The following is a 26203-nucleotide window of genomic DNA, read 5'->3' on the forward strand; positions in this document are numbered from 1 at the left end:
ACCTAGAACATCCTGAAGACAGAACATCTAAAAGATAATCTGGGAATCCTTTCTTCCTCAGGGAGCTTTTCAAAAGTGAGGTGAATATTCAATGTGATGTTTGTACAGTGCATTCGGAAAGTATTCAGACCCCTTGACTTTTTCCACATTTTGTTAAGTTACAGCCTTATTTTAAAATAGATTTTTTTTAAATTACATATTCTGAACTGGTTCCCTATCAGCAATCTACACAATACCCCAATATGAGAAAGCAAAAACAGATTTTTAGAAAATGTAGCTAATTTATTAAAAGATAAAAAGCAGAAATACCTTATTTACATAACAGTAAGTATTCAGACCCCTTGCTATGAGACTGTCAGAGCAAAAACCAAGCCATGAGGTAGAAGGAATAGCCCGCAGAGCTTTGAGACAGGATTACGTTGAGGCACAAATCTTGGGGAAGGGTACCAAAACACTTCTGCAGCATTAAAGGACCCCAAGAACACACTGTGGTGAAGAAGGCTCAACAGAGCCTCTTCAACATCAGGAGGCAGAAGAAATGTGGCTTGTTGTCACGAATCCCGCCGAAGATGGTGCCTCTTCCTGTTCGGGCGGTGCTCGGCGGTCGTCGTCGTCTACTAGCTGCCATCGATTCCCTTTTTTTTGTTTCTGTTAGTTTGGTCTGATTGGTTACACCTGTTTTGAGTTGAGTTTAGTTTCAAATCAAATCAAATCAAATCAAATTTTGTGTCACATACACATACACATGGTTAGCAGATGTTAATGCGAGTGTCGCGAAATGCTTGTGCATTTAAGGGCACTAGGCCCATCGGCTTTTGTGCGGGCTTGTTTCTCTGTTCGTTTTGTGGATGTGTTATTTTCTGTATTTCTCCAGACTGTTTGTGTCCTGTTTTTTGGGCCGGTCATTGTATGCGCCTGGTGTTTTGGCGTGACCTACTTTTCTCCGGAATAAACACAGTGTTCCTTTACCCTCTGCTCTCTGCGCCTGACTCTGCACCCACTACTTACTCCTAGAAGTCACTTGTCACCTAAAACCCTCACACAGTTTTACAGATGCACAATGAAAGCCTCCTGTCGGGCTGTATTACAATACATAGAAAGTTGCAATTTCAGTTTAATCCAGAAAAGATACTTCAAAAATTCTGGTTAAACTCAAATATACTAATTGGTTAAAAAAATAAAAGTAAAATGTAATACATAAAAAAGGTTTAATCTTTGTAAATTATATCATAAATAGGACTGGTGGAGTTGTCACACATGCAGCTAACAAAAATATATGGAAATGTCTGCACTACCCAAAATTACAAACAACTAATTGCAGCATTACCACAAAAATGGTGTCAAGGGGAAAAAGTAAGAAACTTGTCTGTCAGTCCTGCATTAAAGACCAAAATTGGTTAAAGAAAATTGTGAATGACGCCAGATTCAAAACTTGGAATTTTTCAATTTGAATTATTATACAAAATTATTGCAACCAATACAATGTTCTATATATGGGGGATACAATGAACCTCTCTGCAGATTTAGCTGTGAAGAGACAGAATCATTAGATTATTTGTTTTAGTTCTGTAATTATGTAGCTTGTTTTTGGTCGCATGTCAAGGAATGACAACATTTACCTGGAGCTAACTCTGCAGACAGCACTACTGGGGGATTTGAAAAATAATAGTCAATTGATCAATAATATAATAATACTTTTAGCAAACATGTTTATTTTTAATTTACTATCTGCAGCAACTATGAGAATATAAAGGTCAAGAACTTTTGTGAAACATCACAGTTAAAAATATATGGCAAATAGAAATCAAACGGGGTGGTCTTCAGAGATAGATGGGAGAAGTTTAGGGTAACTGAAGGATAGGACTGGATGGTCTTCAGAGATAGATGGGAGAGGTTTAGGGTAACTGAAGGATAGGACTGGATGGTCTTCAGAGATAGATGGGAGAGGTTTAGGGTAACTGAAGGATAGGACTGGATGGTATTCAGAGATAGACGGGAGAGGTTTAGGGTAACTGAAGGATAGGACTGGATGGTCTTCAGAGATAGACGGGAGAGGTTTAGGGTAACTGAAGGATAGGACTGGATGGTCTTCAGAGATAGATGGGAGAGGTTTAGGGTAACTGAAGGATAGGACTGGATTGTCTTCAGAGATAGATGGGAGAGGTTTAGGGTAACTGAAGGATAGGACTGGATGGTCTTCAGAGATAGATGGGAGAGGTTTAGGGTAACTGAAGGATAGGACTGGATGGTCTACAGAGATAGATGGGAGAGGTTTAGGGTAACTGAAGGATAGGACTGGATGGTCTTCAGAGATAGATGGGAGATGTTTAGGGTAACTGAAGGATAGGACTGGATGGTCTTCAGAGATAGATGGGAGAGGTTTAGGGTAACTGAAGGATAGGACTGGGTGGTCTTCAGAGATAGATGGGAGAGGTTTAGGGTAACTGAAGAGATAGGACTGGATGGTCTTCAGAGATAGATGGGAGAGGTTTAGGGTAACTGAAGGATAGGACTGGATGGTCTTCAGAGATAGATGGGAGAGGTTTAGGGTAACTGAAGGATAGGACTGGGTGGTCTTCAGAGATAGATGGGAGAGGTTTAGGGTAACTGAAGGATAGGACTGGATGGTCTTCAGAGATAGATGGGAGAGGTTTAGGGTAACTGAAGGATAGGACTGGATGGTCTTCAGAGATAGATGGGAGAGATTTAGGGTAACTGAAGGATAGGACTGGATGATCTTCAGAGATAGATGGGAGAGGTTTAGGGTAACTGAAGGATAGGACTGGATGGTCTTCAGAGGCAGATGGGAGAGGTTTAGGGTAACTGGATGATCTTCAGAGATAGATGGGAGAGGTTTAGGGTAACTGAAGGATAGGACTGGATGGTCTTCAGAGATAGATGGGAGAGGTTTAGGGTAACTGAAGGATAGGACTGGATTGTCTTCAGAGATAGATGGGAGAGGTTTAGGGTAACTGAAGGATAGGACTGGATGGTCTTCAGAGATAGATGGGAGAGGTTTAGGGTAACTGAAGGATAGGACTGGATGGTCTTCAGAGATAGATGGGAGAGGTTTAGGGTAACTGAAGGATAGGACTGGGTGGTCTTCAGAGATAGATGGGAGAGGTTTAGGGTAACTGAAGGATAGGACTGGATGGTCTTCAGAGATAGATGGGAGAGGTTTAGGGTAACTGAAGGATAGGACTGAATGGTCTTCAGAGATAGATGGGAGAGGTTTAGGGTAACTGAAGGATAGGACTGGGTGGTCTTTAGAGATAGATGGGAGAGGTTTAGGGTAACTGAAGGATAGGACTGGATGGTCTTCAGAGGTTGATGGGAGAGGTTTAGGGTAACTGGATGATCTTCAGAGATATATGGGATAGGTTTAGGGCAACTGAAGGATAGGACTGGATGGTCTTCAGAGATAGATGGGAGAGGTTTAGGGTAACTGAAGGATAGGACTGGATGATCTTCAGAGATAAATGGGAGAGGTTTAGGGTAACTGAAGGATAGGACTGGATGGTCTTCAGAGGCAGATGGGAGAGGTTTAGGGTAACTGGATGATCTTCAGAGATAGATGGGAGAGGTTTAGGGTAACTGAAGGATAGGACTGGATGGTCTTCAGAGATAGATGGGAGAGGTTTAGGGTAACTGAAGGATAGGACTGGATGATCTTCAGAGATAGATGGGAGAGGTTTAGGGTAACTGAAGGATAGGACTGGGTGGTCTTCAGAGATAGATGGGAGAGGTTTAGGGTAACTGAAGGATAGGACTGGATGGTCTTCAGAGATAGATGGGAGAGGTTTAGGGTAACTGAAGGATATGACTGGGTGGTCTTCAGAGATAGATGGGAGAGGTTTAGGGTAACTGAAGGATAGGACTGGATGGTCTTCAGAGATAGATGGGAGAGGTTTAGGGTAACTGAAGGATAGGACTGAATGGTCTTCAGAGATAGATGGGAGAGGTTTAGGGTAACTGAAGGATAGGACTGGGTGGTCTTCAGAGATAGATGGGAGAGGTTTAGGGTAACTGAAGGATAGGACTGGATGGTCTTCAGAGGTTGATGGGAGAGGTTTAGGGTAACTGGATGATCTTCAGGTTATGGGAGAGGTTTAGGGCAACTGAAGGATAGGACTGGATGGTCTTCAGAGATAGATGGGAGAGGTTTAGGGTAACTGAAGGATAGGACTGGATGGTCTTCAGAGATAGATGGGAGAGGTTTAGGGTAACTGAAGGATAGGACTGGATGGTCTTCAGAGATAGATGGGAGAGGTTTAGGGTAACTGAAGGATAGGACTGGGTGGTCTTCAGAGATAGATGGGAGAGGTTTAGGGTAACTGAAGAATAGGACTGGATGGTCTTCAGAGATAGATGGGAGAGGTTTAGGGTAACTGAAGGATAGGACTGGATGGTCTTCAGAGATAGATGGGAGAGGTTTAGGGTAACTGAAGGATAGGACTGGGTGGTCTTCAGAGATAGATGGGAGAGGTTTAGGGTAACTGAAGGATAGGACTGGATGGTCTTCAGAGATAGATGGGAGAGGTTTAGGGTAACTGAAGGATAGGACTGGATGGTCTTCAGAGATAGATGGGAGAGGTTTAGGGTAACTGAAGGATAGGACTGGATGATCTTCAGAGATAGATGGGAGAGGTTTAGGGTAACTGAAGGATAGGACTGGATGGTCTTCAGAGGCAGATGGGAGAAGTTTAGGGTAACTGGATGATCTTCAGAGATAGATGGGAGAGGTTTAGGGTAACTGAAGGATAGGACTGGATGGTCTTCAGAGATAGATGGGAGAGGTTTAGGGTAACTGAAGGATAGGACTGGATTGTCTTCAGAGATAGATGGGAGAGGTTTAGGGTAACTGAAGGATAGGACTGGATGGTCTTCAGAGATAGACGGGAGAGGTTTAGGGTAACTGAAGGATAGGACTGGATGGTCTTCAGAGATAGATGGGAGAGGTTTAGGATAACTGAAGGATAGGACTGGATGGTCTTCAGAGATACATGGGAGAGGTTTAGGGTAACTGAAGGATAGGACTGGATGGTCTTCAGAGATAGATGGGAGAGGTTTAGGGTAACTGAAGGATAGGACTGGATGGTCTTCAGAGATAGATGGGAGAGGTTTAGGGTAACTGAAGGATAGGACTGGATGGTCTTCAGAGATAGATGGGAGAGGTTTAGGGTAACTGAAGGATAGGACTGGGTGGTCTTCAGAGATAGATGGGAGAGGTTTAGGGTAACTGAAGGATAGGACTGGATGGTCTTCAGAGATAGATGGGAGAGGTTTAGGGTAACTGAAGGATAGGACTGAATGGTCTTCAGAGATAGATGGGAGAGGTTTAGGGTAACTGAAGGATAGGACTGGGTGGTCTTCAGAGATAGATGGGAGAGGTTTAGGGTAACTGAAGGATAGGACTGGATGGTCTTCAGAGGTTGATGGGAGAGGTTTAGGGTAACTGGATGATCTTCAGAGATATATGGGAGAGGTTTAGGGCAGAGATAGATGGGAGAGGTTTAGGGTAACTGAAGGATAGGACTGGATGGTCTTCAGAGATAGATGGGAGAGGTTTAGGGTAACTGAAGGATAGGACTGGATGATCTTCAGAGATAAATGGGAGAGGTTTAGGGTAACTGAAGGATAGGACTGGATGGTCTTCAGAGGCAGGTGGGAGAGGTTTAGGGTAACTGGATGATCTTCAGAGATAGATGGGAGAGGTTTAGGGTAACTGAAGGATAGGACTGGATGGTCTTCAGAGATAGATGGGAGAGGTTTAGGGTAACTGAAGGATAGGACTGGATGATCTTCAGAGATAGATGGGAGAGGTTTAGGGTAACTGAAGGATAGGACTGGATGGTCTTCAGAGATAGATGGGAGAGGTTTAGGGTAACTGAAGGATAGGACTGGATGGTCTTCAGAGATAGATGGGAGAGGTTTAGGGTAACTGAAGGATAGGACTGGGTGGTCTTCAGAGATAGATGGGAGAGGTTTAGGGTAACTGAAGGATAGGACTGGATGGTCTTCAGAGATAGATGGGAGAGGTTTAGGGTAACTGAAGGATAGGACTGAATGGTCTTCAGAGATAGATGGGAGAGGTTTAGGGTAACTGAAGGATAGGACTGGGTGGTCTTCAGAGATAGATGGGAGAGGTTTAGGGTAACTGAAGGATAGGACTGGATGGTCTTCAGAGGTTGATGGGAGAGGTTTAGGGTAACTGGATGATCTTCAGAGATATATGGGATAGGTTTAGGGCAACTGAAGGATAGGACTGGATGGTCTTCAGAGATAGATGGGAGAGGTTTAGGGTAACTGAAGGATAGGACTGGATGATCTTCAGAGATAAATGGGAGAGGTTTAGGGTAACTGAAGGATAGGACTGGATGGTCTTCAGAGGCAGATGGGAGAGGTTTAGGGTAACTGGATGATCTTCAGAGATAGATGGGAGAGGTTTAGGGTAACTGAAGGATAGGACTGGATGGTCTTCAGAGATAGATGGGAGAGGTTTAGGGTAACTGAAGGATAGGACTGGATGATCTTCAGAGATAGATGGGAGAGGTTTAGGGTAACTGAAGGATAGGACTGGGTGGTCTTCAGAGATAGATGGGAGAGGTTTAGGGTAACTGAAGGATAGGACTGGATGGTCTTCAGAGATAGATGGGAGAGGTTTAGGGTAACTGAAGGATATGACTGGGTGGTCTTCAGAGATAGATGGGAGAGGTTTAGGGTAACTGAAGGATAGGACTGGATGGTCTTCAGAGATAGATGGGAGAGGTTTAGGGTAACTGAAGGATAGGACTGAATGGTCTTCAGAGATAGATGGGAGAGGTTTAGGGTAACTGAAGGATAGGACTGGGTGGTCTTCAGAGATAGATGGGAGAGGTTTAGGGTAACTGAAGGATAGGACTGGATGGTCTTCAGAGGTTGATGGGAGAGGTTTAGGGTAACTGGATGATCTTCAGAGATATATGGGAGAGGTTTAGGGCAACTGAAGGATAGGACTGGATGGTCTTCAGAGATAGATGGGAGAGGTTTAGGGTAACTGAAGGATAGGACTGGATGATCTTCAGAGATAAATGGGAGAGGTTTAGGGTAACTGAAGGATAGGACTGGATGGTCTTCAGAGGCAGATGGGAGAGGTTTAGGGTAACTGGATGATCTTCAGAGATAGATGGGAGAGGTTTAGGGTAACTGAAGGATAGGACTGGATGGTCTTCAGAGATAGATGGGAGAGGTTTAGGGTAACTGAAGGATAGGACTGGATGATCTTCAGAGATAGATGGGAGAGGTTTAGGGTAACTGAAGGATAGGACTGGGTGGTCTTCAGAGATAGACGGGAGAGGTTTAGGGTAACTGAAGGATAGGACTGGATGGTCTTCAGAGATAGATGGGAGAGGTTTAGGGTAACTGAAGGATAGGACTGGATGGTCTTCAGAGATAGATGGGAGAGGTTTAGGGTAACTGAAGGATAGGACTGGATGGTCTTCAGAGATACATGGGAGAGGTTTAGGGTAACTGAAGGATAGGACTGGATGGTCTTCAGAGATAGATGGGAGAGGTTTAGGGTAACTGAAGGATAGGACTGGGTGGTCTTCAGAGATAGATGGGAGAGGTTTAGGGTAACTGAAGGATAGGATTAAAAACAAACTAAATATAACTATTGTATAATACATTGTGTCTGTAAAATGTACATAGTATGTATGAGCTGGACGTAGAAGCCTAATAGTTGTTGTGCATTAGTTTCCTCCAATCAGGGAAGGGGTGATAGGGTTAGTGGAAAACAAAGGAAAATATATGTTTATACATACAGTGCCTTTAGAAAGTATTACAAATGTATATGTATTTTTAAACAGAAATAACTTATTTACATAAGTATTCAGACCCTTTGCTATTCGAATCGAAATTGAGCTCAGGTGCATCTTGTTTCCATTGATCATCCTTGAGACGAGGTGGAAGGAATTGTCCGTAGAGCTCCGACACAGATCTGGGGAAGGGAGACAAAAAAAATACAATTATGACGCATTGAAGTTCCCAAAGAACACAGTGGCTACCATCGTTCCTAAAAGGAGAGGTTTGGAACCACCAAGGCTCTTCCTAGAGCTGGCCGCCTGGCCAAACTGAGCAATCAGGGGAGAAGGGCCTTGGTCTGGGAGGTTACCGAGAACCCGATGGTCACTCTGACAGAGATCTAGTGTTCCTCTGTGGAGATGGGAGACACCAACACTCACCTAAATAGCCCATATGCCACTGGGTGAGAGAAGTTTTCATTGTATTTAGGCAGCATTATATGAAGTGTTATGTGTTGTTCGTGATGAGCCTTGGTCAATTTAGCTTGGAGTATGGCACCCTATTCTATCTGTCACCTAATCCTGCCTAATAGGCAGGCCAATCCTGGAGGAAAGTATTGGCTGTAAGAAGTAAGAACATAACATCTGGTTATTTTTAAATGACTTCTCATGACATTGCTTGCCAGACAACATTGTAATTCATATTTTTCCAATTTGCGTTACCCACTCCAGTCAGCAGATGGCGATATAAATTTTTCAGGTGATGCTTTCTAGTGGACGGGCGGGAGGATTCTTCAACAGAGACAAAAGGTTCCTGATTTACCCACGCGGTGCTTTGCTAGCAAACCTAAAAATTGAAGCTCTTTAGACCAATCTTGTGTAAATTACTCTTAGTGTTTTGAACATAATTACCTATCTACTGGTTCATTTAAACGTAATTTGCTTGTTAAATTAGCAAATGTGTTACATTGATACTGCACTAGGCTAATCTCCCGGAGCATAAACTCACTAATCTCGACGGAGAAAGAAACTGGTGAAAGGAGGCAAAGAAGCTTGAAGAATGAATAAGGAGGCTATCACATTGAAACAAGAGGATGATATTACAGTGAAAGAGGAATATGGGAACGAGGTTGTCAAAGTGGAAAAAGAGGTAGAAGCTTTCAGAATCAAAACGGAGGAAGAAACGTTTGGAGTAAAAGAGGCGAGTGTCTCAATAAAAGAGGAGAGTGTCTCAATAAAAGAGGAAGACGCTTTGGGAGTGAAAAACGAGACTGAAGATCCGATTACCACCAGTGAGTACTGTCTTGTAAACAGGGGCACTATGCAGTTGTTTAAATATATATTTTTAAAATGGGCATTATACTGAAGTTCTGCACTTTTAGTATGTTGTTCAGTACTGTAGGAATTGTTTAAGGGGCGATCTGCCATTGGTACATATATTTTTGGAACTTCAAAATTAGATTTATTGAATTTTCCATGTGGTCTATATTAAAGTGCACTTAATCTAATACAACAGTCTTTTAAAATATAATATACAGTGCATAATGTATACTTAAAATGTCGAAGGGGCGCAAAAGGCATCCATTTTGTGGAACGGCCATTTAACATTTGCATCACAGTGGTGGGGGAAAAGTACGCAATTGTGATACTTGAGTAAAAGTAAAGATACCTCAATAGAAAATTACTCAAGTAAAAGTGAATCACCCAGTAAAATACTACTTGAGTAAAAGTCTAAAATGTACTGAAATATAAATCATTTCAAATTCCTTATATTAAGCAAAGCAGATGTGCCATTTTCTTGTTTGTTTTTATTTTGACGGATAGCCAGGGACACACTCCAACCCTCTGACAATCTACAATTGAAACGTGTGTTTATTGAGTCCGCCAGATCGGAGGCAGCAATGATTTACCAGGGATGTTCTCTTGATTAGTGTGTGAAATGGACCATTTTCCTGTCCTGCTAAGCATTTGATGTTCTCGTTCACACAGGCGAGAGACATGACTATCGTGGATCCTCCGGGGAGCCTCAACAACCTCATGAAGCTGAAGAGGCAGAGAAGAGTCTCTCCAGATCAGAACACCAGATGGTACAGCTTGGTCTGGTCTAGCATACAGCTTTCTCTATCTGGGTCTGTGTTTCTGTAAAGCACTTCATGACAACAGTGACATCAGCATATATAATGATATGTGTCTGTGTCCCCTCTTTATGGTTACCAGGACAACGCTAGCCCTTCCTCCCTCCTGGAGTCCCAGTGTCGTGCCTCTCCCGGGATGAAGAGGTTGTCTGTGCTGCTGGTGGACTGCAGGACAAGAACGGGGCTGAGTGGGACTGTGAGAGGAGGAGAAGAGAAGAAAGGATCAGATTTGACTCATCAAAGTAAGTGCTGTTGTTTAGTTTGAACAAATACAATAGATCTGCCCACTGGTATCTGTTACCAGGACAACCAGCAGAGTTCTGTTAGTTGATATGAAGATGGACTGGTATCTGTTACCAGGACAACCAGCAGAGTTCTGTTAGTTGATATGAAGGTGGACTGGTATCTTTTACCAGTGGGGCTGTCCCCGACTAATAAAAAATCTTGTTTGACTTAGTCACCTGTTCTTTTGACCAATCGATTGGTACACATTTTAAACGTGTATTTCTATATATACACTACTGTTGAAAGGTTTGGGGTCACTTAGAAATGTCCCTGTTTGTGAAAGAAAAGCACATTTGTTGTCCATTTTTAAAATAACATCAAATTGATCAGCAATACAGTGTAGACAGTGTTAATGTTGTAAATGACTTTTGTAGCTGGAAACGGCAGATTTTTTTAATGGAATATCTAAATAGGAACCCATTATCAGCAACCAGTGGGAGGCCCCGGTGCACATCTGAGCAAGAGTACAAGTACATTAGTGTCTAGTTTGAGAAAAACGCCTCACAACTGGCAGCTTCATTAAATAGTACCCACAAAACACCAGCCTCAACGTCAACAGTGAAAAGGCGACTCCGGGATGCTGGCCTTCTAGGCAGAATTGCAAAGAAAAAGCCTTATCTCAGACTGGCCAATAAAAATAAAAGATTAAGATGGGCAAAAGGACACAGACACTGGACAGAGGAACTCTGCCTAGAAGGCCAGCATCCTGGAGTCGCCTCTTCACTGTTGACGTTGAGACTGGACAGAGGAACTCTGCCTAGAAGGCCAGACAGGAGTGCCTCTTCACTGTTGACGTTGAGACTTGTGCGGGTATTGTTGAGGACTTGTGAAGCGCCTGTATCTCAAACTAGACACTCTAATGTACTTGTACTCTTGCTCAGTTGTGCTCCGGGGCCTCCCACTCCTCTTTCTATTCGGGTTAGAGTCAGTTTGTGATGTTCTGTGAAAGGAGTAGGACACAGCGTTGTACGAGATCTTCAGTTTCTTGACAATTTCTCACATGGAATAGCCTTCATTTCTCAGAACCAGAATAGACTGACAAGTTTCAGAAGAAAGTTCTTTGTTTCTGGCCATTTTGAGCCTGTAATCAAACCCACAAATGCTGATGCTCCAGATACTCAACTAGTCTAAAGAAGGCCAGTTGTATTGCTTCTTTTAACCAGAACAACCGTTTTCAGCTGTGCTAACATAATTGCAAAAGGGTTTTCTAGTGATCAATAGCCTTTTTAAAGGGATAAACTTGGATTAGCTAACACAACGTGCCATTGGAACACAGGAGTGAATGGTTGCTGATAATGGGCCTCTACGTAGATAATCCACAAATAATCAGCCATTTCCAGCTACAATAGTCATTTACAACATTAACAATGTCTACACCGTATTTATGATCAATTAGATGTTATTTTAATTGACAAAGAGACATTTCTAAGTGACCCTGAACTTTAGAAGGGTAGTGTACCTCCCAACACGATCCGCGTTGGAAACAGCATTCTGCATGAATTCCGACTCTTTCAACTTGCAGCAAAAAACAATTTTCTGAAATCTAATTGGCTAAACGTTGTTTAACACGGTGAAGTTCGGTTTCTGTGCAAATCCTCAGACACTCGTTTCATCATTCTACATTATGTATTGGCTATACAACACCTGGTGGTGTCCAATGGCCACTTATCGTTTTGAAACCTAGCTGGGTAGCCAATGAGCTGGGATTTCCAGCAGTATGTGAACGCCGTGTTGTAGGACAAACAGCCATCATGCTAGAGCTGTGCGCAACATAGTTCATTCTCTGGTGAAAGGAAACCAGATGCACTGTAGTTTACGTTTCACAGCAGTTCGTTCTCTTCTACAAACTTCTCAAATCTGAGATAGTTAAACATGGCTACTAAGAGTGGAAAAGCTAAATCAAAGTATAAACATGTTGATGATATTATTGCAGAAATTGAGAGTGACACAGAAGGAATGGATGAGGACTCTGTGAGTGATCTGAGTTTTGATTCCAGCGAGGATGAAATGTTTTTGGAAGGAGAAGATCCAGTTTTCGATCAGTAAGTAAAAAAATGTTTTTGCTTCTCATGCTCATGCAGTTGTTTAAATGGTTGTATATTAATTTGAGATTTTTTTTATTGATTTATATACGGTGGGGAGAACAAGTATTTGATACATTGCCGATTTTGCAGGTTTTCCTACTTACAAAGCATGTAGAGGTCTGTCATTTTTTATCATCGGTACACTTCAACTGTGAGAGACGGAATCTAAAACAAAAAAATCCAGAAAATCACGTTGTGTGATTTTTAAGTAATTAATTTGCATTTTATTGCATGATATTAGTATTTGACCACCTACCAACCAAAAAGATGAGAGGCCTGTAATTTTCATCATAGGTACACTACAACTATGACAGACAAAATGAGAAAAAAAATCCAGAAAATCACATTGTATGATTTTTTATGAATTTATTTGCAAATTATGGTGGAAAATAAGTATTTGCCTCGTCTTTTTAAGTGGGAGAACTTGCACAATTGGTGGCTGACTAAATACTTTTTTGGCCCACTGTATATACACTGCTCAAAAAAATAAAGGGAACACTTAAACAACACAATGTAACTCCCAAGTCAATCACACTTCTGTGAAATCAAACTGTCCACTTAGGAAGCAACACTGATTGACAATACATTTCACATGCTGTTGTACAAATGGAATAGACAACAGGTGGAAATTATAGGCATTTAGCAAGACACCCCCAATAAAGGAGTGGTTCTGCAGGTGGTGGCCACAGACCACTTCTCAGTTCCTATGCTTCCTGGCTGATGTTTTGGTCACTTTTGAATGCTGACGGTGTTGGCTAGTCATTGTGAGTGAGGGTCTGTTTGTATGTATGAGAACGACCCATAGCCTATGTTTGTGTATATATGTATATTGTGTGTGTGTGTATATATATATATATATATATATTTTTTTACCTTTATTTAACCAGGTAGGCCAGTTGAGAACACCTTTATTTAACCAGGTAGGCCAGTTGAGAACACCTTTATTTAACCAGGTAGGCAAGTTGAGAACACCTTTATTTAACCAGGTAGACTAGTTGAGAACACCTTTATTTAACCAGGTAGGCAAGTTGAGAACACCTTTATTTAACCAGGTAGGCCAGTTGAAAACACCTTTTATTTAACCAGGTAGGCAAGTTGAGAACAAGTTCTCATTTACAATTGCAACCTGGCCAAGATAAAGCAAAGCAGTTCGACAGATACAACGACACAGAGTTACACATGGAGTAAAACAAACATACAGTCAATAATACAGTATAAACAAGTCTATATACGATGTGAGCAAATGAGGTGAGAAGGGAGGTAAAGGCAAAAAAGGCCATGGTGGCAAGGTAAATACAATATAGCAAGTAAAACACTGGAATGGTAGTTTTGCAATGGGAGAATGTGCAAAGTAGAAATAAAAATAATGGGGTGCAAAGGAGCAAAATAAATAAATAAATTAAATACAGTTGGGAAAGAGGTAGTTGTTTGGGCTAAATTATAGGTGGGCTATGTACAGGTGCAGTAATCTGTGAGCTGCTCTGACAGTTGGTGCTTAAAGCTAGTGAGGGAGATAAGTGTTTCCAGTTTCAGAGATTTTTGTAGTTCGTTCCAGTCATTGGCAGCAGAGAACTGGAAAGAGAGGCGGCCAAAGAAAGAATTGGTTTTGGGGGTGACTAGAGAGATATACCTGCTGGAGCGTGTGCTACAGGTGGGAGATGCAATGGTGTCCAGCGAGCTGAGATAAGGGGGGACTTTACCTAGCAGGGTCTTATAGATGACATGGAGCCAGTGGGTTTGGCGACGAGTATGAAGCGAGGGCCAGCCAACGAGAGCGTACAGGTCGCAATGGTGGGTAGTATGGGGCTTTGGTGACAAAACGGATTGCACTGTGATAGACTGCATCCAATTTGTTGAGTAGGGTATTGGAGGCTATTTTGTAAATGACATCGCCAAAGTCGAGGATTGGTAGGATGGTCAGTTTTACAAGGGTATGTTTGGCAGCATGGGTGAAGGATGCTTTGTTGCGAAATAGGAAGCCAATTCTAGATTTAACTTTGGATTGGAGATGTTTGATATGGGTCTGGAAGGAGAGTTTACAGTCTAACCAGACACCTAAGTATTTGTAGTTGTCCACGTATTCTAAGTCAGAGCCGTCCAGAGTAGTGATGTTGGACAGGCGGGTAGGTGCAGGTAGCGATCGATTGAAGAGCATGCATTTAGTTTTACTTGTATTTAAGAGCAATTGGAGGCCACGGAAGGAGAGTTGTATGGCATTGAAGCTTGCCTGGAGGGTTGTTAACACAGTGTCCAAAGAAGGGCCGGAAGTATACAGAATGGTGTCGTCTGCGTAGAGGTGGATCAGAGACTCACCAGCAGCAAGAGCGACCTCATTGATGTATAAAGAGAAGAGAGTCGGTCCAAGAATTGAACCCTGTGGCACCCCCATAGAGACTGCCAGAGGTCCGGACAACAGACCCTCCGATGTGACACACTGAACTCTATCAGAGAAGTAGTTGGTGAACCATGTGTGTGTATATATATATATATATATATATTTAATTAATTTATTAATTAATTGAATGGTGTAGAATGTAGGCAAACACAGCCAGCATGCTTCCTCCAATCAGTCTACATTAGAGGGAGCATGGTTTACCAGCTGCTGCTCCACCCCACCCCCACATGAAATAGCCTATTTGAGGCAAGCCCACAACACAGTGAAATGGAACAGCACTTTATGTTCCCTGTACTCATATATGCTCATATGTGAAACTATTCTAACTGAACATTTTCTTTCACAGTGGCACTGACCCCGACTGGGAGCCCCCAGTGCCAACTTGTCCACCCCCCTCTGAAGCTGGTTCATCCTCTGGCTCCACACTATCTAGAGGACCGACAAAGAAGAGGAAGAGGGGAAGTGTGCCACCCGATAACAGAGGGAAAAAAAGGCGTTGGCACACCGTCCTAGAAGACGATGTGGAGCCACACCAACCAACTTTTAGGCCGAAAAGGAAGCCAGGACCTCAGCTAAACATGACTGCTACGTACAGCCCCCTTCAGCTTTTTCAGCTGTTCTTCACCCAATCCGTTGTAGAGTCGCTCGTGTCTAACACGAATAAGTATGGGAAGATGAAGCAAGCAAGCGAAAAGGTAGCATGGAAGCCCATATCCACGTCAGAGTTTTTCTGCTACCTTTCACTGGTCATCTACATGGGGCTGGTGAGGCTGGAAAGCCTGAGGGACTACTGGAAAACGTCATCTGTCTACCAACTGCCTTTCCCCTCGACAGTTATGTCCTGCAAAAGGTTTCTGGATCTCTCCCAGGCGCTTCACATCAGTGACCCAAAGGTTGATGAAGAGAACGAGAAGAAGAGGGGCACAGCGAGGTTCGATACGCTGTGCAAAATCAAACCTCTCTACCACAGCATTGTCGAGGCCTGCAAGACGTACTTTCAGCCAGCCCAGAACGTGTCAATCGATGAGAGGATGGTAGCCTCAAAGGACAGAATTGGCCTCCAACAATACATGATAAACAAACCAACCAAGTGTGGTCTCAAACTGTTTGTGTTGGCTGACTCTGCGTGTGCCTACACGTGCAATTTCTTGGTCTATGAGGGGAAGAAGAGTTTTGCTACCGGTAAGGAACTCAGCTATGCCTCTGTAATGGTGTTATTGGATTTTCAACTGCTCGGGAAGGGCTACAAACTGTTTGTGGATTACTTCTACACAAGCCCTACCCTGTTTGCAGAGCTTAGGAAGCGGGGAGTGTGGGCTTGTGGCACCATTCGTACCTCCAAGGTGGGCTTCCCGAAGACGAAGGTGAACGACATGCCTAAGTGGGCTGAGCGGGGGACCATGAGATGGATCCGTGAAGATGGCCTGCTGTTTGTAAAGTGGATGGATGCCAAAGAGGTGGTGATGTGCTCCACAATCCACAAGTCCTTCAGTGAGGATTATGTTGTCAGGCGTGTGAAGGACGCTACAGGGGCATGGACCACCAAAAATGTCCCCATTCCAACTGCGGTAAAGGACTTCAACAAGAGCATGGAAGGTGTGTACCTATCAGATGTGCTGACGGGCTATTACAATGTTCTCCATAAGACAATGAAATGGTACAAGACCTTCTTCTATCATTTCATCGACATCGCCGTGGTGAATGCATTCATCCTACACAAGGAAATGGCGACGAGCTGTGGAAAGCCCTTCCTCTCACAGAAAGCCTTCCGAGAGCAGCTCATCAAGGAGCTGGCTGGCCACAGCACCACTGCACCAAGTCCTGTCCCTTCTGCTCGAGAGCAGCTCATCAAGGAGCTGGCTGGCCACAGCACCACTGCACCAAGTCCTGTCCCTTCTGCTCGAGAGCAGCTCATCAAGGAGCTTGCTGGCCGCAGCACCACTGCACCAAGCCCTGTCCCTTCTGCTCGAGAGCAGCTCATCAAGGAGCTTGCTGGCCACAGCACCACTGCACCAAGCCCTGTCCCTTCTGCTCGAGAGCAGCTCATCAAGGAGCTTGCTGGCCGCAGCACCACTGCACCAAGCCCTGTCCCTTCTGCTCGAGAGCAGCTCATCAAGGAGCTTGCTGGCCGCAGCACCACTGCACCAAGCCCTGTCCCTTCTGCTCGAGAGCAGCTCATCAAGGAGCTTGCTGGCCACAGCACCACTGCACCAAGCCCTGTCCCTTCTGTCCCTCCTGCCACAAGTGTTCATCTGCCCAAATATATTTGTGCAGGCATGGATGTGCCTAAGGGCCAAAGGGGCTCAGCATGGAGGCGTTGCTGTGTTGTCTGCAAGATGAAGTCCCCCATCACATGCCCCACATGCTCAGTGACCCTCTGCTTTACATCGGAGAGAGACTGCTACGGCATCTGGCATCAGCAGCAGAATATTGTGTAGAGCTTTGGCAAAGTGGGTGGGGTTTTATCCTTCCTGTTTGGCCCAGTCTCATCGGATGGGGCAACAGTGTCTCCTGACCCCTCCTGTCTCAGCCTCCAGTATTTATGCTGCAGTAGTTTGTGTCGGGGGGCTAGGGTCAGTTTGTTATATCTGGAGTACTTCTCCTGTCCTATTCGGTGTCCTGTGTGAATTTAAGTGTGCTCTCTCCAATTCTCTCGTTCTCTCTCTCGGAGGACCTGAGCCCTAGGACCAGGCGTCAGGCCTACCTGGCATGATAACTCCTTGTTGTCCCCAGTCCACCCGGCCGTGCTGCTGCTCCAGTTTCAACTGTTCTGCCTGCGGCTATGGAACCCTAAACTGTTCATTTTTACTCTTGAGGTGTGTAGAAAAAAGCCAAAAGAGATCAGACCCCTCCCCCAGTAGCCGGTCCAGATCCAGAGCCACATCCATGGGCTCTAAGACCAACTATTGACTGGGGAATGCGGGAAGAAACTGCCACAAACAGCAAGTGACCAGCAGAGGGAGCCAAATACACAGGAACTACAAGTACTGGACATTAAACAAGAACCAACCTACAGGAAGACTGAGGAGGAGTGGTAGGAACAGATCTACCAAACCAACGCCCCCAACGGAAGAATACTTATGGGCATCAGTGCTGAAGGAATTAACATTGGACTAAGTGCTACTTAATCTTGAGCTGCAAAGAAAAGTGGCAAGGACATAATGTAATGGCACACTGTGTTAAGATAGATTGCACTCCCGAACATCTTCCCCCCAAACTGAGTGTCTAAAAGAGGTATAAAATGAGGAGAGATCAGTGCCTAGACACGATCCTCAACCCATATGATTTGGACATCATAGAGAATTATCAGACAAGGTAAATTACTTGTACTATACTCTGTTTGTATTGACTACTTTGACATCAAGGCACGAGCTAAACTATTGACTGGTATATCTTAAAGAATTGTGTTGTACACTGGAAGCTCACTCCACTTAAAAAGAGTAAGAGAACAGGGAAGAGAGAACTTCACCACCTCAACGGAGCGAGGCGTAGAGAACTCTCGGGAGCAACAACGTTCCATCTTTGGGAGTGCCAGAGACAATCGCAGTTTGGCGAGATTGGGAAAAAAAAGCCCAGAAATAGTTAAAGCCTCGTAGTAGCCAAGAGTCGATAAAAAGGAAATCAATATCTAAACAGTAGGCAGTAAAAACCATAGGAAATTCAGACTAAATAAGAAGATTATAGTAGTATAAACAGCAGAAAATATTACTACTCCAGTGGAAGGACCAAGGGGAATAGAGCTTCAAGGTAAATATATGGGTGTTTGCTTTGTTTAAGAGTTATAAGAAGTGTTTTGAGCGAATTATATTTGCAATATTATCTGGCATAGCTTAAAGCATTAAGGATTGATTGAGCATTATGGATGTATTAGGAAACTGTAGAACCATTGAATTGTAATAATGTGTATAAGACAAAAAACAGAGTGACTTAATAAAAGCTTGAAACTTTGACAACTAGGCCAGATTAACGATCTGGAGAGCAAACGCCTTTGACACTCTCACTGAACAGAAAGTGACCCTGGTTATAGGTTAAAGTGATTGCACTAAAGAATATTTCACTGTGTGGACAATAATATATCTTTAAGAGAGTCAAAACATATACCAATACTAGTTTCCAAGTGACTACTAGCTGACGAGCATAATAACCAATAGAAGAAGTTATTAGGTATTGATATATAAAAGAAGACACAAGGTAAGGGAGTATAGGAATAATCTATAAACATAAAGTACTCCTCTATCCAAGGCCCCATACTAGACCGGGAAAATAAGGGAGTGACAACGTGAACGAAGGAACAAACCCAACTCACGCGAAGGGCCATTACGAAGAAATAGAAGGGTTGGTAGGGCCGCACGGCTAGGCCCTTGTTACACCGCAGTAACTAAAATCCTAAAGTACTCTGCCCAGCCAGAGGACGGGATGGAGGCCTTTGCTGCAGGCGACGGGCAAAAGTCAACACATTGACAGCTGTCCTGTTGCACCCTCTACAACCACTGATCTCCACCCGGCACAGCCAGAAGAGGACTGGCCACCCCTCATAGCCTGGTTCCTCTCTAGGTTTCTTCCTAGGTTTTTTCCTTTCTAGTGAGTTTTTCCTAGCCACCGTGCTTCTATACCTGCTTGTTTGGGGTTTTAGGCTGGGGCTATATAGATTGATTTGATAGAGGACTGAGGGTCTTCCAAATATTCTTTTGTAAATGTATATATTTTTTTCTACAAAAAAAAATGCCCGTTTTTTTTTTTCAATATTTTTTTTTTTGTTGGCTGGGGGGTTGTATTAGAATGCCATTATATATAGACTGAAGGAGCCGAGATGTGTGGGGATGATCACTTGGAGACTGGTATAGCAGGTGTGGGGATGATCACTTTGATGGAGACTGGTATAGCAGGTGTGGGGATGATCACTTTGATGGAGACTGGTATAGCAGGTGTGGGGATGATCACTTTGATGGAGACTGGTATAGCAGGTGTGGGGATGATCACTTTGATGGAGACTGGTATAGCAGAAGAGAATTGCAAAAGGAATAAAGTGTTGGAAGTGTGGATGAGAACACGATGCGACACTCTTGGAAGGCCCAAATAGGGTGAAAGAGTGTAACAGTTTAACTTTCATCCGTCCCCTCACCCCGACCCGGGCTTGAACCGGGGTCCCTCTACACACATAGACAACTGACACCCACGAAGCATCGCTCCACAAAAGCCACGGCCCTTGCAGAGCAAGGGGAACAACTACTTCAAGGCCTCAGAGCGAGTGGCGTCACCGATTGAAACGCTATTAGCGCACACCACCGCTAACTAGCTAGCCATTTCACATCGGTTAAAAGAGCAGTCTGATTCAGTCAGGCCACCTGATGGCACTCTGATATCCTGTTTCCATGGACACATCTGAAATCCGGCTACCTGATGGCACTCTGATATCCTGTTTCCATGGACACATCTGAAATCAGGCTACCTGATGGCACTCTGATATCCTGTTTCCATGGACACATCTGAAATCCGGCTACCTGATGGCACTCTGATATCCTCTGATATCCGGGAATGAACCCGGGTCTGTGTTAACGTCTCTAGCACTGCGATGCCGATTAAGATGAGCAGTGTAAGGTGCTACCATGACCACTGCATCATCTACCTCCTGCCTATGATCAGTTTAATATCGAATTATTACTGTGCGTGTAAATGTCCTCGTTGATTCCTGCAGCTGAACTATTCCTGGAATTAAAATACTTAACATCTGAGGAGCTACATGGACTCTCACGCTGTCCCGCCCTCTCAGGCCCCACATAGGATTTTGAGGTTTTCGAATAACTGAGGGTTTAGGAATATGTACATATATTCCCCCATAGTGGAATTACTTTTCCTGAGTGAATTGTTTCAACCCCGTTCAATTAGTGGCGATAAAACAGCTTTTAGAGCCAATAAACTCAAAGAAGAAGTCAGCAACCTATCGGAGGTGTTCGGTGAGAGAAAGGCGGGTTGAGGTTGCCAGGGTTACAGTAGGACAGAAAGTGTTGTATGCCGATAGCAGTGAAGAGAGTGGTAGAGGAAGATGGGTACAGGGTGAGGGATCCCGAGAGGATCCCTGTGAATAGGCAGAGATCAAGGGGAGAGTGATGGGAAGAATTTGTGCTTCAGTAAAGGTGGGCTTTTTTTTTAGCATTCATAGCCATGGTTGTCAGTTGTACTACAGAAATGGATCGGAAGTCACAGGAGGTTGTTGGGGGCTGCGACAGAGAAGTACTCTGGATTGGGAGGATTTACTGCAGAACAGTTGCAGGGGGTGTTGAGTGGTAGTGTTCTGTCCTCCCAGGCCGTTGGCCTGGAGTACGATTAAATAGGATTAAATAGTGGAATGGGTTAATAGTTGTCAGGGAAACTTTCCTTTTACACAATTTGTGTTACCGAATCAAGAATTTAATGTTGGTTGGCCGTGAATGGCCTCACACACCAGTACAGCAGGTGGCGGTATACGCACCTTAAACCCGGATGAGCGCCGCCAACCAAATCCTAAAGAAGAAGAAGTCAACCACCTCGGTATCTTGCTAGGCAACAAAGCTGAAACATTGGTGCTCTTCAGACGCTTTCGGTGATTATTAGCCTCTGTGCTTTAAACTAATTTTTGTCGTCTAGTTAGTTACTACCCCTTTCGTTTAAATATTCCGTTGTTAGTCATCTAGCTAGCTGGTTAAGTTAGGACTAGTATTAGACGAGTTGCTAATGCTAACTAGCTAGCAAGTTAGCATCCCCGACCATGAGCTCACTAAGCTACTCCACCCATGAGGAGGTCTGCTGGACGAAGAAAGAAACTCTGGTGAAAGAGGAGGAGGAAGAGAAATATGTTACAATACAAAAACAAGTAGAGGGTGAGGCTGTTGCCGTGAAAGAAGAAGAGAAAGACGTTTCAGTGAAAGAGGAAGACGCGTTCAGAGTGGAAGAGGATGTTACAGTGAAAGAGGAGGATGTTACTGAAGAGATGGAGAATGCCGTTTTTGGAATGAAGAAGGATGAGGGGGAGGTTACTGTGAAGGAAGAGGAGGAAGACTATGCCGTTTTTGGAATGAAGGAGGGGGAGGTTACTGCTACTGTGAAGGAAGAGGAAGAAGCTTTCAGTGTAAAAGAGGAGGAGGATGTTACTCTGAAGGAGGAGAATGCAGTTTTTGGAATAATGGAGGAGGGCGAGATTACTGTTTCAGCAAAAGAAGAGGAAGAAGCTTTCAGTGTAAAAGAGGAGGAGGATGTTACTCTGAAGGAGGAGAAAGAGGAGAATGCCGTTTTTGGAATGAAGGAGGAGGGGGAGATTACTGTCTCATTGGAGGAGGAGGAGGAAGAGGAGAAAGAAGAAGAAGAGATGACAGGAGATCTGATTAACGACGGTAAGTACTGTCTTAATTGCAGGTTCAAACCCCCGAGCTGACATGATTCAAATCCCCGAGCTGACATGGTTCAAATCCCCGAGCTGACATGGTTCAAATCCCCGAGCTGACATGGTTCAAATCCCCGAGCTGACAAGGTACAAATCTGTCGTTCTGCCCCTGAACAGGCAGTTAACCCACTGTTCCTAGGCCGTCATTGAAAATAAGAATTTGTTCTTAACTGACTTGCCTGGTAAAATAAAGGAAAAATAAAAAGTAAAGTTATTATTTTGTATTTATTATAGTTATTATCAATGGTAGTATTATTAGGTCCTTGGTTGTTTAGTTGTAAGGTAAGGCTGACTGATCTGGTTTAAAATGAAATATACATTGGACCTTTATTTAACTATTTTCAATGACGGCCTACAGTGGGTGAACTGGTCTAGGAACAGTGGGTGAACTGGTCTAGGAACAGTGGGTGAACTGGTCTAGGAACAGTGGGTGAACTGGTCTAGGAACAGTGGGTGAACTGGTCTAGGAACAGTGGGTGAACTGGTCTAGGAACAGTGGGTGAACTGGTCTAGGAACAGTGGGTGAACTGGTCTACGAACAGTGGGTGAACTGGTCTAGGAACAGTGGGTGAACTGGTCTAGGAACAGTGGGTGAACTGGTCTAGGAACAGTGGGTGAACTGGTCTACGAACAGTGGGTGAACTGGTCTACGAACAGTGGGTGAACTGGTCTAGGAACAGTGGGTGAACTGGTCTGGGAACAGTGGGTGAACTGGTCTAGGAACAGTGGGTGAACTGGTCTAGGAACAGTGGGTGAACTGGTCTAGGAACAGTGGGTGAACTGGTCTAGGAACAGTGGGTGAACTGCCTTGTTCAGGGGTCGAACGACAGATTTTTACCTTGTCAGCTCGGGGATTCGATCTTGCAACCTTTCGGTTACGTCTCTAAAGAGTCTGTTATTATTCACAATAACATGGGTTTGACTGCTTTATTTATTTCGTAAAATGGTTACATGTTAAAAAGTTGTTATTTTAATCTTTATTTAACTAGGCAAGTCAGCTAAGGACAAATTCTTATTTACAATTACGGCCTACCCCAGCCAAACCCTAACCCAGATTGTGTAGCATCTATATACTGGGTGGTGGTGTGTATCATCTATATACTGGGTGGTGGTGGTGTGTGTCATCTATATACTGGGTGGTGGTGGTGTGTAGAATCTATATACTGGGTGGTGGTGGTGTGTATCATCTATATACTGGGTGGTGGTGGTGTGTATAATCTATATACTGGGTGGTGGTGGTGTGTATCATCTATATACTGGGTGGTGGTGGTGTAGAATCTATATACTGGGTGGTGGTGGTGTAGAATCTATATACTGGGTGGTGGTGGTGTGTATCATCTATATACTGGGTGGTGGTGGTGTAGCATCTATATACTGGGTGGTGGTGTGTATCATCTATATACTGGATGGTGGTGGTGGTGTATCTATATACTGGGTGGTGGTGTTGTATCATCTATATACTGGGTGGTGGTGTTGTATCATCTATATACTGGGTGGTGGTGGTGGTGTGTAGCATCTATATACTGGGTGGTGGTGGTGTGTATCATCTATATACTGGGTGGTGGTGGTGTAGCATCTATATACTGGGTGGTGGTGGTGTAGAATCTATATACTGGGTGGTGGTGGTGTAGGTTCTATATACTGGGTGGTGGTGGTGTGTAGAATCTATATACTGGGTGGTGGTGGTGTGTAGAATCTATATACTGGGTGGTGGTGGTGTAGAATCTATATACTGGGTGGTGGTGGTGTAGAATCTATATACTGGGTGGTGGTGGTGTAGGTTCTATATACTGGGTGGTGGTGGTGTGTGTCATCTATATACTGGGTGGTGGTGGTGTGTATCGTCTATATACTGGGTGGTGGTGGTGTGTTGAATCTATATACTGGGTGGTAGTGGTGTGTGTCATCTATATACTGGGTGGTGGTGGTGTGTAGAATCTATATACTGGGTGGTGGTGGTGTGTATCATCTATATACTGGGTGGTGGTGGTGTGTATCATCTATATACTGGGTGGTGGTGGTGTGTATCATCTATATACTGGGTGGTGGTGGTGTGTATCATCTATATACTGGGTGGTGGTGGTGGTGGTGTGTATCATCTATATACTGGGTGGTGGTGGTGGTGGTGTAGCATCTATATACTGGGTGGTGGTGTGTATCATCTATATACTGGGTGGTGGTGGTGTATCATCTATATACTGGGTGGTGGTGGTGTAGCATCTATATACTGGGTGGTGGTGGTGGTGGTGTAGCATCTATATACTGGGTGGTGGTGGTGTAGCATCTATATACTGGGTGGTGGTGGTGTAGCATCTATATACTGGGTGGTGGTGTGTATCATCTATATACTGGGTGGTGGTGGTGGTGGTGTATCATCTATATACTGGGTGGTGGTGGTGTAGCATCTATATACTGGTCCTGTTAACAACCCATCCTGGTCATGTTATCATCCCATCCTGGTCATGTTGTCATCCCATCCTGGTCATGTTATCATCCCATCCTGGTCATGTTAACAACCCATCCTGGTCATGTTAACAACCCATCCTGGTCATGTTATCATCCCATCCTGGTTATGTTATCATCCCATCCTGGTTATGTTATCATCCCATCCTGGTTATGTTATCATCCCATCCTTATGTTATCATCCCATCCTGGTCATGTTATCATCCCATCCTGGTCATGTTAACAACCCATGTTAACAACCCATCCTGGTCATGTTAACAACCCATGTCCTGGTCATGTTAACAACCCATGTCCTGGTCATGTTAACAACCCATGTTAACAACCCATCCTGGTCATGTTCAACAACCCATCCTGGTCATCATTAAAAACCCATCCTGGTCATGTTAAAAACCCATCCTGGTCATGTTGAAAACCCATCCTGGTCATGTTAACAACCCATCCTGGTCATGTTAACAACCCATCCTGGTCATGTTAACAACCCATCCTGGTCATGTTAACAACCCATGTTGGTCATGTTATCAAACCATCCTGTTCATGTTAAAAACCCATCCTGGTCATGTTAAAAACCCATCCTGGTCATGTTAAAAACCCATCCTGGTCATATTAAAAACCCATCCTGGTCATGTTAAAAACCCATCCTGGTCATGTTAAAAACCCATCCTGGTCATGTTAAAAACCCATCCTGGTCATGTTGAAAACCCATCCTGGTCATGTTAACAACCCATCCTGGTCATGTTAAAAACCCATCCTGGTCATGTTAAAAACCCATCCTGGTCATGTTAAAAACCCATCCTGGTCATGTTAACAACCCATCCTGGTCATGTTAAAAACCCATCCTGGTTATGTTATTAACCCATCCTGGTTATGTTATTAACCCATCCTGGTCATGTTATTAACCCATCCTGGTCATGTTATTAACCCATCTCGGTCATGTTATTAACCCATCTCGGTCATGTTATTAACCCATCTCGGTCATGTTATTAACCCATCTCGGTCATGTTATTAACCCATCTCGGTCATGTTATTAACCCATCTCGGTCATGTTATTAACCCATCTCGGTCATGTTATTAACCCATCTCGGTCATGTTATTAACCCATCTCGGTCATGTTATTAACCCATCTCGGTCATGTTATTAACCCATCTCGGTCATGTTATTAACCCATCTCGGTCATGTTATTAACCCATCTCGGTCATGTTATTAACCCATCCTGGTCATGTTAAAAACCCATCCTGGTCATGTTAAAAACCCATCCTGGTCATGTTAAAACCCATCCTGGTCATGTTAAAAACCCATCCTGGTCATGTTATTAACCCATCCTGGTCATGTTATTAACCCATCCTGGTCATGTTATTAACCCATCCTGGTCATGTTAAAAACTCATCCTGGTCATGTTAACAACCCATCCTGGTCCTGTTAACAACCCATCCTGGTCATGTTATCATCCCATCCTGGTCATGTTATCCCATCCTGGTCATGTTAACAACCCATCCTGGTCATGTTAACAACCCATCCTGGTCATGTTATCATCCCATCCTGGTTATGTTATCATCCCATCCTGGTTATGTTATCATCCCATCCTGGTTATGTTATCATCCCATCCTGGTTATGTTATCATCCCATCCTGGTCATGTTATCATCCC

General features: G+C 43.9%; 2 protein-coding genes across 2 annotated transcripts in view; both read left to right on the forward strand.

Moving 5' to 3' along the window:
* The first annotated feature begins 8560 nt into the window (after nucleotides 1–8560).
* LOC139394467 (piggyBac transposable element-derived protein 5-like) lies at nucleotides 8561–18732 on the forward strand. The gene is made up of 5 exons (XM_071142534.1): nucleotides 8561–9073; nucleotides 9771–9868; nucleotides 9999–10158; nucleotides 12135–12243; nucleotides 15027–18732. The coding sequence occupies exons 1-5, from the start codon at nucleotides 8842–8844 to the stop codon at nucleotides 17116–17118; spliced, it is 2691 nt and encodes an 896-aa protein (XP_070998635.1). The 5' UTR covers nucleotides 8561–8841; the 3' UTR covers nucleotides 17119–18732.
* A 2884-nt stretch (nucleotides 18733–21616) lies between these two features.
* LOC139394468 (zinc finger protein 239-like) overlaps nucleotides 21617–26203 on the forward strand; it is a 133352-nt gene continuing 128765 nt past the window's right edge. Inside the window, exon 1 of the mRNA XM_071142537.1 lies at nucleotides 21617–22047. Within this exon, the coding sequence (XP_070998638.1) occupies nucleotides 21648–22047 (400 nt within the window). The 5' untranslated portion in view covers nucleotides 21617–21647. The remainder of the gene's footprint in view (nucleotides 22048–26203) is intronic.

This window comes from Oncorhynchus clarkii, unplaced genomic scaffold (assembly GCF_045791955.1).
Source record: "Oncorhynchus clarkii lewisi isolate Uvic-CL-2024 unplaced genomic scaffold, UVic_Ocla_1.0 unplaced_contig_460_pilon_pilon, whole genome shotgun sequence".
NCBI lineage: Eukaryota > Metazoa > Chordata > Actinopteri > Salmoniformes > Salmonidae > Oncorhynchus > Oncorhynchus clarkii.

Coding starts and splice junctions, on each gene's coding strand:
- LOC139394467 (XM_071142534.1), top strand. CDS start 8,842: ATGAATAAGGAGGCTATCACATTGAAACAAGAGGATGATATTACAGTG. Junction 9,074..9,770: donor TGAAGATCCGATTACCACCA/GTGAGTACTGTC, acceptor TCGTTCACACAG/GCGAGAGACATGACTATCGT. Junction 10,159..12,134: donor ATCAGATTTGACTCATCAAA/GTAAGTGCTGTT, acceptor ATATTATTGCAG/AAATTGAGAGTGACACAGAA.